The 14,642-nt window shown below is 40.4% G+C and overlaps 3 protein-coding genes across 5 annotated transcripts in view; all 3 read left to right on the forward strand.

Moving 5' to 3' along the window:
- Nucleotides 1-4,555, forward strand: part of notum1a (notum, palmitoleoyl-protein carboxylesterase a) — a 5,566-nt gene extending 1,011 nt beyond the window's left edge. The window contains exons 2-11 of the mRNA XM_005744330.1: nt 1,691-1,743; nt 1,866-1,961; nt 2,284-2,344; nt 2,422-2,480; nt 2,572-2,674; nt 2,785-2,976; nt 3,404-3,501; nt 3,602-3,749; nt 3,847-3,894; nt 3,984-4,555. Of these exons, the coding sequence (XP_005744387.1) occupies nt 1,691-1,743; nt 1,866-1,961; nt 2,284-2,344; nt 2,422-2,480; nt 2,572-2,674; nt 2,785-2,976; nt 3,404-3,501; nt 3,602-3,749; nt 3,847-3,894; nt 3,984-4,287 (1,162 nt within the window). The 3' untranslated portion in view covers nt 4,288-4,555. The remainder of the gene's footprint in view (nt 1-1,690; nt 1,744-1,865; nt 1,962-2,283; nt 2,345-2,421; nt 2,481-2,571; nt 2,675-2,784; nt 2,977-3,403; nt 3,502-3,601; nt 3,750-3,846; nt 3,895-3,983) is intronic.
- Nucleotides 4,556-7,724: 3,169 nt separating this feature from the next.
- Nucleotides 7,725-10,122, forward strand: myadml2 (myeloid associated differentiation marker like 2). Of its 2 annotated transcripts, none has more exons than XM_005744332.1 (2): nt 7,725-9,120; nt 9,196-10,122. In XM_005744332.1, the coding sequence occupies exons 1-2, from the start codon at nt 8,583-8,585 to the stop codon at nt 9,492-9,494; spliced, it is 837 nt and encodes a 278-aa protein (XP_005744389.1). In that variant the 5' UTR covers nt 7,725-8,582; the 3' UTR covers nt 9,495-10,122. The 2 variants fall into 2 exon arrangements, with proteins under 2 accessions (XP_005744389.1, XP_005744388.1); XM_005744331.1 differs by having other exon boundaries at nt 7,725-8,152; nt 8,457-10,122.
- Nucleotides 10,123-11,302: 1,180 nt separating this feature from the next.
- On the forward strand, nt 11,303-14,528 carry pycr1a (pyrroline-5-carboxylate reductase 1a). Of its 2 annotated transcripts, none has more exons than XM_005744333.1 (8): nt 11,303-11,423; nt 11,698-11,769; nt 11,892-11,962; nt 12,054-12,233; nt 12,689-12,910; nt 13,037-13,129; nt 13,375-13,538; nt 13,848-14,528. In XM_005744333.1, exons 2-8 carry the CDS (start codon nt 11,703-11,705, stop codon nt 14,023-14,025), a joined length of 975 nt encoding a protein of 324 aa, XP_005744390.1. In that variant the 5' UTR covers nt 11,303-11,423; nt 11,698-11,702; the 3' UTR covers nt 14,026-14,528. The 2 variants fall into 2 exon arrangements, with proteins under 2 accessions (XP_005744390.1, XP_005744391.1); XM_005744334.1 differs by lacking the exon at nt 11,303-11,423 and adding an exon at nt 11,432-11,571.
- Nucleotides 14,529-14,642: the final 114 nt, after the last annotated feature.

The following is a 14,642-nucleotide window of genomic DNA, read 5'->3' on the forward strand; positions in this document are numbered from 1 at the left end:
CCCCCCCAAACTCCACTAAAGAGGAATAAATCGTGCTGCTAAAACAGCAAACGCCAAATATAGTCCCTCCTTCTCTAAAATAGAAAAGGCATTCGGACTCTTTTTTCAGTGTAGTTACAAGAAGACAAATTGTAGGTTAAAGGTCAGCGACACAGATCGGTGTATAGCTGTAGACGGTTTAATGTGTCATGTCTGTCCGCGCATTATGCTGCATCACAGGAGAATGCTGAAACGTTACACACAACTACACGCGTACTCATTATTCACTGCTGTAAAGCATGTTGTGTCGTCGTGAATACTTTGGTTGTCGTTCTGATTTGTTGATATATGTGACTGAGCAGAGTGAGCTGTGCATTACACTAAAGCGTGGGGACGAGCGCACGCAGGGAACAGTTACAGGCACAAGGCCTTTCATTCACTGTGGCTGTTATCAGCTGGGACGCTAATCCATCAATTGTTATAGCTACACGGATATTCATAAGTATGTAATGTAAAAGGGAAAAAAGTTACTAGAGCAAGTTACTAGGAAGTGAGTGGGTTTTTCATCTGTTGGAAACTTGCTTAAATAGGTGGATTGACACAACACCTCCCCTTTGTTTGTTCAGCTTGTCAATTCTGGCTTCAGTATGTTTGATGGAAATAAGAGTGAGCTGCCTACATCACTGAATAATAATAGTTAAAACATTAAGCGCAGCCAAAGTGTGATTCAGTGTCTGAGTTAGCAGCTCAGAGCTTCAGCCAAGTCTGTTTGCCTTAAAGTCACTGAAATGTGTTTGCCAATCTTCTGAGTTGAGTCACTGGTAAAATAAAGCAGATATTCAGTGAAATGGGGGGGAAAGGCATCAACATCACAGAAGCACATTCAGAAGCCTCTTGTTTCTGCAGCGAAAGCTACTTTACACACCCAAAATATTTAATTTTCCTTGTGTTTCTGTGTTTTTGTTGAATAAAAGATGAGGATGATTTGGTTAGGACTGCACCCTAAACCATGGGTGCATTGCCCTCTTCTGGACTGACCACAGACAGCACATATCTCCAATATTCCAAGATAGGTTTCCTACAATCTTAGAGCAGCTATAGCTCAGAGTCATGTGTCTAAGTGCATTCTAAGGGCGTTAAATTGGGCTTATGCGGGTTTGTTGGCACCTACTGCACCTGAGCAAAAGAGTTTTACTTCCTATCATGCCATTACTTTGAATGGCAGCCTTGGTTTTATCCACATTTTATGACATTGTGTTCAGAGTGAAGAGATGATGGTATGTTGCTTATTATGGAAAAATGCCATCTACTGGAATCTACAGTGGAACCAGGATATGGTAGAGGATGATGTTTATCTCCTTTTCGATCACTGTATCAGTGTTTGAAGTGCAGCGTGTACACACAGCATCATTGCTTTCATCCGTGGCACCTTTTTGAGATTAGCATTAAGTTCGTGGCATCCTTGTTTGTATTACTGATGATGCGATGTGTGTATTTTACGCTTGGGTGCAAGCACTGATGTAGAAACAATGGCCACATTATCTTTCAGTGTCTATTTCTTTCTCCATAAGAAAGTCTCAAACCTGTGGGCCAAGACGTTCATGCAGGCAGCGTAAAGCAAAACTTGAGGAATTTAGAATCATATACACATATTGTTTAAACTCAACCATGCCTATTATCGTGTGCTCACTTCATTCTTTGGTTCTTGTAGGTACTACCTAAAAGAATCTCGAGGCAGCAGGCGGTGGTTGATATTTTTAGAAGGTTGGTATTTTGGACTAAACTGATTCACCTCAACACATTTCTCATTTCACGTCCAGTTATACCAAAAAAATCACATGTGAAATGATTGTTCCTATTTTTTTTATTGGTATATCTGCCTGCAGGTGGCTGGTACTGCTTCAACAAGGAAAACTGTGACAGCCGATATGAGACAATGAGAAGGTTAATGAGCTCCTCCAAGTGGCCCCAGACTAAAACAGGTGAGCCTTTCCATCAGCCCCACTGTTGCTCCACCCGGGGCTCCTGACCATAAGGTGAAAAGCATACCTGCTTTTAATGCCTCAGCAATTAAAAGGATGGGATGCATCTGTGCTCATTTACAGTGTTATTGAAACTGACACCCGGTCATAATGTTGCTGCGGTGTAGGGCTACCTGGCGCCCACCACTAAAGGAAGAGAGACGCCTCTCTCTCTTGTTGCACTGTAATAACTGTAATCCACGTGGTAATGATGATGAGTAAGAAGAGGATGTGTCTCAGGGAGCCAGAATGGCTAATGATACACGTCGGTCTGTCTCTGCAGGCACAGGGATCCTGTCTCCACTCCCTGAGGAAAACCCTCACTGGTGGAACGCCAACATGGTGTAAGTTGCCTTTTGTGCTCATTGATGCCCAATTTTTAATTGCAAGTGGCATTTTAAATGTTACGTTTGTTGTGTAGGTTTGTGCCCTACTGCTCCAGTGATGTTTGGAGCGGTGTTACAGCCAAAACAGATCAAAGTAAGAGACACCACTAAAGTCTCAAAATCTTGACATGTATTTGCCCTGAAAGAAGAGTTGTTTAGTTCGTTTGTCTCTCTGTTGTACACAGGTGGTTATGCCTTCATGGGCTCACTCATTATTCAGGAGGTTGTGAAGGACCTGCTGAAAAAAGGTCTGGAAAATGCCAAAGTCCTCCTCTTAGCAGGAAGCAGGTGTGTTCACATGTAAAAATATTGCCCAGGGTTTTATATTGAAAGCTTCTGCACGTCATTCTTACTGATGTATGTGTACTGATGAAAATATATATTGTTTTTGTATGAAGTGCGGGAGGTACTGGCGTTCTTCTGAATGTTGACCGTGTGGCAGAGATGCTGGAGGGACTGGGCCACACTGCAATACAAGTGCGAGGCCTTTCTGATTCTGGCTGGTTCCTGGACAATAAGCAGTACCACTGCACTGACTGTGTGGACACTGCCAGCTGTGCCCCCACTGAGACCATCAAGAGAGGCATCAAGTATGGGATTTCTCTCAGTTTAGTTTTATTTATTTCATACCAATATTTATCTCAAGATACAGATTCCTATGAAATTATAGATAGAAGTCCCAACAATAAGACAATAATAGCAAGCACTGCTAGATGTGGCTGGCTGCTATGGCTGGCTGGGGAGAACAAACAAAACATGCGACAAAGCACAATCTCTAGGAAAGAGATGATGACATGCATTAGTCACATATAAAGGCACTGGGAGTGAAAAAGCACATCATGCACGAGCCCAAGCAGTCTGAGCCTCAAGCAGCCGAACTAAGGAATATTTCAGTGTCACCTCCTGCATTTATCTACCAGCATTATTAAAAAGAAAAGCATTAAGTCTAGTCGTTAAACTGAGATCACCAGGTTGCTACTATACCCATCATATCCTATCTGTGTCTGTTTCTATTAGGTACTGGGGAGGGATGGTACCAGAACGGTGCAAACAAGCCCATGAAGGAGAAGAGTGGAACTGCTTTTTTGGATACAGAGTCTTCCCGTCTATAAAAAGTGGGTTTATGATCTATGTGGATACAAGTAAATGTGCATTGTGATGTGATCTACGAATACTCACATTGTCTGGCTGATATTTTTCATTTTCCCTGAGCAGGCCCTGTCTTTGTGGTCCAGTGGCTGTTTGATGAGGCTCAGTTGACAGTAGACAACATTCAGCTGACAGGTCAGCCTGTGCAGGAGGGCCAGTGGCGCTACATCCAAAACCTGGGCACTGAGCTGAGGAACACACTCAAAGATGTCCCGTAAGGCCATGCATCTGGATTTCAGGTGGAAAATTTACAAAGAATTATTGCAAAGACTTTTACTGATTACTGTTTTTTTCTGTTGTTTTTTCTTTAGGGCTATGTTTGCTCCAGCATGTTTATCGCATGAAGTTATCACCAGAAAGTGAGTATTATTCATTTTCAAAAGGCCTCTTCCCCGCTGTACGATTTTCTACCTGTGTGCTGACAGCGCCCTCTTGTGTTGTGTTCTAGCTATTGGATTGATGTGCAGGTTAAAGGCACCTCCTTGCCCAGAGCGCTGCACTGCTGGGACCGCAGCCTCCACGACAACAGGAACAACAAGGCTCCGCCTAAAGGCTGTCCTGTGCATCTGATTGACAGCTGCCCGTGGCCACACTGCAACCCCACCTGCCCCACCATCCGAGATCAGTTCACAGGGCAGGAGATGAATGTCATTCAGTTCCTCATGCACATGGGCTTTGATGTGCAGAAGATGGCCCAGCAGCAGGGAATGGACCCCAGCAAGCTACTGGGCATGCTCAGCAGTGGCAGCTAAAAGGACACAAACACACAGGCATTATCTCAACGTTAAACTAAGCAGAGTTGGCTGGCTGGTCTCTCTGGCCAGTCTCCCAAGCCTGATACCTCCAACTACCCCTCCATCTTCACAACCCATTCTACCTATAATGAATTTCCTCTGACCTCTGTTTACTTTACTCCAAACCTCAGTCAGTGCAGGGACTTTGACCTTGTCCCACAATCCCTTTTCTCCCATCTGGTGACAAGTACTGTGGCAACATACCACAATGACAAGGCACAACTCTTTGCGACTCACCATTTAAATTATATTTTGTTTTGTAAAAGAAAATATCATGAATGTAATCCAGTTTTAAGGATGCTCACTGATGTTTTGTTTTTATGTTTGTCCTTCCATATAGTTTAAATTTAGTCATTGCCACAGTGACATAGGGATGCTGTTTTTGTTAAGTAGCCAATATGAGACTGTTATCAGTGCAATTGGGCCCTAGCATTTTTCTGTAATTGGAACTCTCATTGCAAAAATAACTGACATCAAGGCAGATATAGGAAAATATCATAAGTGCGCTAAGTGCTGAATCAGAAAGGAGATATTTTATATTTACCTCTAAAAAAAAATAAAAGCATAAACAATAGCCAGAGAAAGACAACTGACACTGACGCTCTAATAAACTCATAGCAAAAGACTGTCAGTTAGAATTACCCTGTTTGAACTAAACAGGCACAAACCATGTGTTATTACCGCTAATGAAAGTAATGCAATAAGACATAATGTTCCTATAGATGTAACTCCCTTGATAGCATCTAAACCAAATTGGTATATTTTTAAGATGTCAGAATGTCCCCTTTAGTTGTTTTGCAATGCTAACTGTGGTGCTAAAGTGGATCTGGTTTAATGTCTATACATAGTTATACAAAAACCACAGTGCCATCACATCTAAGCTATGCCTCTTACGCACAGGCCGCATCATCATGACAAGACAGTTCAAAAACTCATGTTAGGTCACCTCAGTAGATCAGCAATCCTCAAATCAATGCAATGAACATTTAAAGGGAGACGAATATTGTGTATTGTATTTTTTGAGTATATGTATAGGCTCTATCAAGTGTTCACTATTGTAACTCCCTTCTTATTATTATCTCATAGAGATCACTTTTTAATATAATGACAATGTTGTATGTAATGATGTCTTTATAAATGATGTTTTTAAAGGGCCTCTATTTCGCATCACACCAGAAAAGGAAAAGTATTACTAATTGTAATTTTATTCTGTAACATATTTTTTAACAGGAAAAAAAAACTCAAGCTACATTGGTAATTTACATATTTATTTTGTTATGTAAATCATATTTATAAGTGCTATTTTCACAGAGAAGTGATTCTTTGTAAATTGTAAATACATTGCTGTTTTTCTCTTTGTGTTGACTGCATGTCTTTGTATCAGACCAGAAGAAAAGACACATAACATAATATACTACAAGATAAATATTTTTTGCAGTCTTGTGATTATTACTTCTATAAGGTCTACTAAAATGGTATTATTAATGTGTAGAAGATGTGGCATTACTATACTAAACTATACTTAAAGTCAGTGACTGATCACCTTCAAGAAATGTGGTTATCACCTAAAACAAGAGAAATATTTCAGAGTGAGTGAAGTGATCTGGTGGATAAACAAGAAAATGTCATTATAAGTTCTGCAGACCAAAAGGTACTACAAGCTAACTGAATCAAAGGTGTGCAAATGATGCAAAACTAAGCCGCCTTGCATAATAAACTCTGCACCATGTGGCTCTTATCTTGCTGTGTATTTGAGCCTAGTGCAGTGTGTTTATGCTACCTGCACTGCACACATCACAATTTAGCTTTTGTTCACACATACACTCACAGTGTGATGTTATCTACCACGCAAGGGCCTAAACATCAGGAGTAGTCTGGAGCCTTACTTACAGTTCAGCAGTTCATGGGCAGGACAACCTGGGCATCAAACCACTAATTCACTTTTGCTCCTGAGCCACAGCTATCTTTACACATGCTTATCAGCATCTAAATGTTCTCTCCAAATTATTTAAGCATAAAAACCTTGCTCAGAATAACTCCACCTTGTCCTCCCATGGCACGTCCATCACAGACAAAAAACTTATTTTGAGAAAAATAAATTCACACCCTACTGGAAGTAATTAAAGCTAGCAAACTTAGAAAGGCGTACCGCTTTGATCTTTCAGAATGAAGACCAACAGAAAACTTTGTATAACTCACATCCTAAATGGAAGAAAAATTTGACAATTAAATAATACGTTAAATAATATATTCACAAACACAGTAACACATGTAGGTTTTAAAGTAGATAGGTAAAAATGATCATTATTGTACAGGAATTAATATACACTATTGCAAAATACCAGTATAATACTGTACTTTAGAAAGTTTATTGATAAAAAAGCATAATAATGATGCTTTTTGTTTTACTGTTTTACATTACTGCTAAAAATTTGGTAGTTTTACCGTATTAATTGCTGCCAGTAAAGAACTTTAATTTGAAATGTGTGCTGATAACCCAGAGATGGGTTTGTTTTTTTTGTTTTGGGCTAAGAAGTATTACTGTTCCCTGTGATTGATTGGTAACCCTCTTGCCTTATGATAGCGCAAACAGGCCCGACCCCCTGTCACCCTGAATTAGATAAGCAGATAAAATGGATAGATAGTACTGTTCTCTATATTACCTGTATAACAGCTCATTCCCTAACAGTGCAAGTGCTGCAAACTGCAAAACAAAGAAGATAAAGCCTCTTTAAAATTCCACACCAAATGACATATTCATTTTTAAAATGCAGTGTTTAAGGCAATTTTGAGTAACTTCCTCCAGAGCTGAAAAAATGCTGCTTTGAACTTGAAACTGAAAATAACTTATAAGTAGTTTGCAGTTATGTATGCAGTAAGCAGTTATGAATATTTAAGTTTGCTTTTGTTTTTTGCAATATTCTAATTAAAGAAATGCATATACATGCATGTACATTTCTAAAATTGTTTTAATAGTGATTTTATGTAAGAATATCCTTGCAATGTTTAAATTTTAAAAAACGAGGATACTTATATAAGAAGGTTAAAATATTTTAAGTAATTGCCACTTCATTTCTACCTCCCTTTCATATGCATAGGTCAAATCTGCCATCGCTTGTGTATAATCATCCCTCTGAACCTGTGTGTAATTTATGCCTCTAATGGGAGTCTTAGCCCTCCTCCCTGTCATTACACAGTGTGTAAATGCCAGTTTCTGACTGTGGGAGCTCTGACTCAGCCACTCTGGGTGCTCCCTAGAAATAAGACTCCCAAACTGCCTGCCACATGCAGCCTCCCACCCCTCTGTGGAATATAGACCCCCTATTTATAGCGCTGGCAAGGCCTGTAACTCTGGGCTCGGCACAAACTTTCATTTAAACAACCACCCCTAGCAATCCACCGAGTGCACACTGACAGAGACAGGAGGAGCAGGGTGTGCTTGCGTGAATAAGAAAGAGTGGGAGATCAAGTCTGAGAGGCAAGAGAAGACAGAAAGCAGCGAGACAAAGAGCAAGAGACATAGCCGACAGTTTGAGTGATTCTGGTGGACAGTTTAGGGAAGAAAAAGAGAAAAGAGAAGAATTTATAAGGACTGAGTCCATGAGGAGTTGAAGTTGACTGACAGGACAACAAATTTGTCCACCTGTTTGGCACTGAGGGATTTTGCTGGAAGATTGATCTTTGGATATCAATTTTCAAAGAGGGCTGATTGGAGAAGACGTTACTTCACTTTGATATTTTGCTAAACTGGAAAAAGTAGTGAGGGAAGAAGCCAGCAAGCAAGGCAAGCAAGAGAAAACCAAGATTTCACTGCAGCTTTTGAGTAAGACTCGATCATATTATTATTACATGAAACACATTTTGAAATCATTAGAAATCAACTGTTATTATTCTGCACAGAAATTAGACTCTTTTTACAAACTTGTGCAACCAAGAAGAAAGAAACCTATCAAAAAGATAGCTTATTATCAAAGTTGACTGAAAGTCTTTTCTCATTTTAAGCTATTGAACAAACTTCTACATAACAATGTACGCATGTAACCTGAGCTTAAACACACTGCTGTAATTACAAAGCAAGGTCAGGAAAGAAATTACAGACATTTGTAATTAAGGACCATCTATAACAGGAAACCAAAAAAAGGGTGAGGTCTGCGCGAAAAAGACAGAGGAGGCCGCAAGGACACCAACACGGGCAACGGGACATTAAGAATCTCACCAGCAACAACAGCTGCTTTAGAGGGACAACAGGCACCATGGATTCTCAAGGAGGACATTACCTCAACAAAGAAGCTGTGCTGTCCCCTTTAGGAATAGCCCGAATGTTCCAGCTACTGTTTGGCTGCACCATAATGGCCCTTGTGTCCCACAGCGCAGGCTACAGTGCCAATTATGGAATCTTCTGTATGTTTGTGTGGTGCTTCTGCTTTGCTGTCACACTGGTTGTTTTCACCTTGGACATTACCCGGCTCCACACTTGTATGCCGATTTCCTGGGATAACTTCACTGTGGCCTTTGCCATGCTGGCAACACTCATGTACATCACTGCCTCTGTGGTCTACCCCGTTTACTTCCTCCAGACAGAGGTTCCCGATGAGGAGTGGGAAGTCCAAATATACCGAATTGCTGTTACAGTCTGCTCTGCAGTCTGTTGCTTCCCCTACGCAACTGAGGTGTTCTTAACACGAGCCAAACCAGGGGCTGTGGTTGGATACATGGCCACTGTGTCTGGTCTGCTCAAGGTGGTCCAAGGTTTTGTGGCCTGCATCATTTTTGGGGCCCTGGCTAATGACAGTGAGTACAACCAATACATTGCCACCCAGTACTGTGTGGTGGTGTACAGCCTGTGCTTCTCTGTCACTGTGATAGTGGTCGTACTGACGGTTTCTGGTAGGACCTCTGCCCTGCGGTTCCCATTTGATCGGTTTGTGGTCATCTACACCTTCTTTGCTGTGATCCTCTATCTCAGTACTACGCTGATCTGGCCCATCTTCAGCTTCGACAGGAAGTATGGCAACACTACTCGTCCCGAGGACTGCCCACGAGGAGAATGTCCGTGGGATAGCAAGTTGGTTGTGGCCGTCTTTACTAACGTCAACTTAGTGTTGTATTTTGTAGATCTTGTTTACTCCCAGAGGATTCGCTTTATCTCTAGTTCTGCTGTCTGAAACCACCACCAACACCCAAGTTCAAGGACATATCCAGTTTGTTCTCCATATCCAGGTCTATGTGAAAGACTCAATGGCTTAAATCCACCATTTCACAGTGTTATGTAGCCAGAGTATAACACTTTTTTTAAATTAGCAGTATTATCTAGTTTTTATGTTACAGTATTCATCTAGTCCTGAACTTCTTCCTACTGTAGAGAACATGCACCATGGAGACAATCTCAGCAACTCTGTCCACAGACGACTCTGGGAAATATATCCATCTCTCTAATACAGGCATCCATCTTATCTGGGACCTAAAGAAGTATCAGACCAGTGTTATGTCATTCAACCTTTCAGAGGCTTGGCAATTTATTTAATACTATTTATATAACAATAAACAGGGTGGAAATATATAGATATGTTTAGTATCTGTTAGGTCAACAGTTTGCACTGAACATAGAATATGGTTTTGGCTTTCTAGCCACTTCGCTGTATTTTTTTTCCAGTTTAGATTATATTCCCCACATATGTTGAAGTTTATAAGGTTTTTTTTTTTATTTACTGAATGTCAATTTTTTTTGAAGGCAAATGTTTGGCAGCAGTATTAGATTTGTTATTTTGTTGATACATTACATGTTGACCACAAGCACGAGTGTTAACATTCTTTTTCCCATGTTTGTACTCTGTTCTGTGTTTAATAAAATGTCTATGTTTTCATTTGGCCTTCTTTCACTTCTTTGCATAAAGTAGGACTTAAACACACAGTGTTTTTCATGTTCTAGGGTAATTTGCTGCTACCAGTGAAACTATTTGGACAATTTCATGTTTTTTCTTTATACTTGGTAATTTAGCATAGACTGGGATTCGCCAATACGTAACTTTTTTTCTCTTTTTAAAAAATAAAGGTTTTCCAATGTGTTGATTGTTCATAAAATGCCGAAAGAAAGAGAAAAGATCAAGCAGCATATGCTAGTTTGTTTAGCCTACATGTAGTCTACAATTTTAGAGAAGCTGTTGAGTTAAATAAAAATGTTTATAAACATTAATGCCTAATAATGTAGGTTTTAAAGTATAATGTAGTTTAGAATGTTTAACTTAAAAAAAGCATTATAATGTTGCTTTTTGTTTTACTGATTTACTTTACTGCTAAAAATCTGCTAGTTTAACCACGTTAATACAGAAAATACATGCTGATAACCCATACACACACACACACACACACACACACACACACACACACACACACACATATATATATATATATAAGGTAAAAGTGAACATTATTTTGTTGTATGTTAATATACCATGTTGCAAAATAACTCAAATATGCTGTACCCTGTTATACTATATGCTTAAAATGAGGTAGTTTTACTGTTATTTCACCATGTTAATACAGAAAACACTTGCTAATGGCTGCCAGTAAGTCACTTTAATTCGACAAAAAGCTATGACCTGTCTGTATGGCACAACTTTAATCATTACAACCACAATAAGCACAGTAACTACCTGCTACTGTTGAATAGCTAACAAATATAAACAGGTTTACCGACAGGATAATGAAGAAACTTAAGAGAAAAAACGCCTAACTCGGAGTTACTTACATCAGTCTGTTAACTATGTTGCACTTTATCTGCTCAGAATATGTATGTTATGTCTGAGCGCCTCCATCTCGACATGTCTTTCCAAGCTTTTCGCCGGTAGATGCCAGTAAAGCGACTGCGTCTCCTAACCAGCTTTTCCTCTCAGCAGCACAGCCTGGTGCAATTTAAACCCCGCCTCAAAGTTTACGCTGCTGCCACTGCGATTGGTTGAAATTGTCACGCGTAAGCTAAGGGTGAAAGCTCACTGGCTCGCAAGCCTCGTCAATCAAATTCGTTTCTGGTCGCTGTTGCAGAAGCTACAGCGCTAATAATCACCTGGGACACGTTGACAGAGTTGTAATTTCAGGTATTTATGAAGAGCTGGTATTGGTCTGTCTGTCTGTCAGCTTAAAGATTCTTCCGTTTGTTCATAAATGTAATGAATGTTAGCGTTATGGCTGCTGCCATTATGTGTCCAGGATTCGCCTTGCCCTCCCTCAGTGAATAATACGGAAGTAAGATTATGTTTGCGCTACGTGTCGGAGCTGTAAAAAGGGCACACGGCTCATCCTTTCTTGGTTCATCTGTCACTTGTAAGACACAACGTTAAATTTAATGTTTTAAATTGTGTATACCTACAGGCAGAATGAGCGTGGGTTTCATAGGAGCGGGCCAGCTGGCCCACGCTCTGGTGAGAGGCTTCACGGCAGCAGGTGAATTTCGAAACATACCTTTAACCATATGTGCATTAATTTCATTTCATTTGTATTCTTGATGTATGTAGATTGCAATCAGGCACCGAAATGATTTCTGGTTATTTTTTCCCCTCTTCAAGGCGTGATTGCCACGCACAAAATCACAGCCAGTTCTCCAGACACAGATCTCCCCACAGTGCAGCAACTACGGGTGCGTAGTCTGTTATATTAGTGACTCTGTGTAATTATGAATATGTATTTTACCTGTCTGAAGAACTACTAAAAGAAGTCAATTTGTACAGAAATTGGGTGTAAATTTCACTACCAGCAACAAGGAGACAGTGAGCAGGACTGATGTTCTCTTCCTGGCTGTGAAGCCCCACATCATTCCTTTTGTCCTCGATGAGATTGGACCAGATATCGAAGACCGTCACCTTATTGTGTCCTGTGCTGCAGGGGTCCGAATCAGTTCCATAGAGAAGGCAAGTCATAGCCCGTCGTGTTTACATGTTGTGTGTTTTATGGTGGGAAACTTACAAACTAAACACATTTAAGCCCCCCCTTCCTATTCAAGCTGCTTGTTACACTAGTTTTTATAAGTCAATTGGTGTAAATATAGTAATTATCTACTAGTATTTGTAGTGACATGGTATGGTGCATCGTAGGAGTTGGTGTGTACCCTGCTTGTATGAACACTAGATCACTTAATTATAGTACTACTTTTAAAACATTACGGTAATGCAAATCATAAGCCAGATGGATCCAGACGCATAACTTAAAGTCTTATAAACGCTATTGATTCATATTTTTCAGTGCTCACATCGCCTATACATACATCTAATCTGTTTTTGCTTGCTGTATCCATCCATTATAAGTACTTTCATTCATCATCCCTTCAAATGAAGTCACTAAATTAGAGCATTGCTCCTTTTTGTAGAAGCTGCAGCAGTATCGCACTTCTCCAAAGGTCATACGTTGCATGACCAACACTCCAGTGGTAGTCCGTGAAGGGGCCACTGTCTATGCTACAGGAAGCTATGCAGATGTGGAGGATGGAAAGCTCCTGGAGCAGCTGATGGCCAGTGTCGGCTACTGCACCGAGGTGGAAGAGGACCTGATTGATGCAGTCACTGGCCTAAGCGGCAGCGGCCCTGCTTATGTGAGTCCGTTCTACCTATCAGTGTGTTTTGCAAATCTGCCATAGCTGCAGCATTTGTGAAAAACGTGCCCTCCGGCTTGTTGCCCTCTTTCCATCATAGTAACGTTGATGATTGTGACCTTGCAGGCTTTCACTGCTGTAGATGCGCTTGCTGATGGTGGTGTGAAAATGGGCCTGAACAGGAGATTGGCTGTACGCCTCGGAGCCCAAGCACTGCTGGTATGTCCGTTATAGATGCAGTATATACTTTTTTTTTTTTTTAGGTTTTGATCCTGGTTTGATGTTGCTGTGTTTCTGAATACCCCTAGTGCCTATGAGTTGAGTTTAAAAGAATACTGTTCAATTATGTGTGACCTGCAGCTTGTCCTGTCCCATTGTGCACATTGACACAGTCTGAATGTTCATTATCACGTGGCGTATTTTATGCGATCAATCAGTGGCGCTTCCTTTGTGTTTCTTCAAAGGGGGCTGCTCGGATGCTGTTAGACTCGGAGCAGCACCCTGGGCAGCTCAAGGACAATGTGTGTTCACCAGGGGGCGCCACGATCCACGCCCTACATGTTATGGAGAGTGGTGGCTTCCGCAGCCTGCTCATCAATGCTGTGGAGGCTTCTTGCGTTAGGACGAGGTAGGTTGGCGAGAGAGGTGTTCAACAAACAGAGAAACATTTTTGTCGTTCCTGTCATAAGACACAGAAGAAAAGCAATTCACTCAATTGCTCAAAGGGTGACAATTTTTTTTAAAAGTTTATTATTCAGACAGCAGATGGAGCTATGTATGTACAAATAATTTTAAATTGTGGCTTCTCTGGTTACATATCACCTAGTGTTGAAGTTATTACTACACTGATATATTATGCTGTGATTAATATGTATTATCCATTCTAACTTGTATGTTTATCTTCTTTTGTTTCTGCTTTTTTTATATTTCAAAAAAGGGAACTTCAGTATTTGGCTGACCAGGAGAAGATTTCCCCTGCTGCCATAAAGAAGACAACTCTGGACCAAGTGCTGCAGCAACCGGGAGTCACTCCAGACGCTGTTGGAGTCAGATCTCGTGGGATCAGTATGTTCAACAGCAGCAGCAGCAGCAGCTCCAGGACCAAAAAGAAATAAAATAACCTGCCAGGTGGAGAAACTGCAAACTTGTCATATCACTGATGATCTGGCTATATGCTACAACCACTACTGCCGGGTAGTTGTTGACCTAAGTAAGTAAATCACCTAAAATATGAGGTGAGACTTAACAAGAGAAAGATTTCAAGCGATAATAGCTTCCTTTTGTAAGAAAATCTCCATTTCCGTTACCATGAAATGCTTTTTTTCTTTCTTTTATATCCCTGTTCCTGGTATTTTAGTTGACTCATGGAATAAAAATGCTCCTATCAGTTTCTTCTCTGGCTTTCTAAACCTTGTTTCTGATGATCGTGTTTCATGCCAAAGAGGTTCACTTCACAACTGTTTTTTTTTTCCTCGAGGTGATATCCCATTGCAGCTTGTATTGTACTGTGTACCAAAATCATGTTTTGCAATACTACAGATATTGATAAAATGCTATATTTTGTACTCCAAATGAGTGTATTTTCAAAATAGTTTATTAAATTTAGACATTTAACTAATTCTGTGGTTGTGATTTATTTGTGCCAGTGCTCACAGTGCCAGCAGTACTGATTCTAAGTCACAACAGGAAGTATAAGAAACAATGTAACAAAGGATGCTGTATTCTTAGTTAT

Source organism: Pundamilia nyererei, unplaced genomic scaffold (genome assembly GCF_000239375.1).
Source record: "Pundamilia nyererei isolate P.nyererei 1_Seehausen unplaced genomic scaffold, PunNye1.0 scaffold00142, whole genome shotgun sequence".
Lineage (NCBI taxonomy): Eukaryota > Metazoa > Chordata > Actinopteri > Cichliformes > Cichlidae > Pundamilia > Pundamilia nyererei.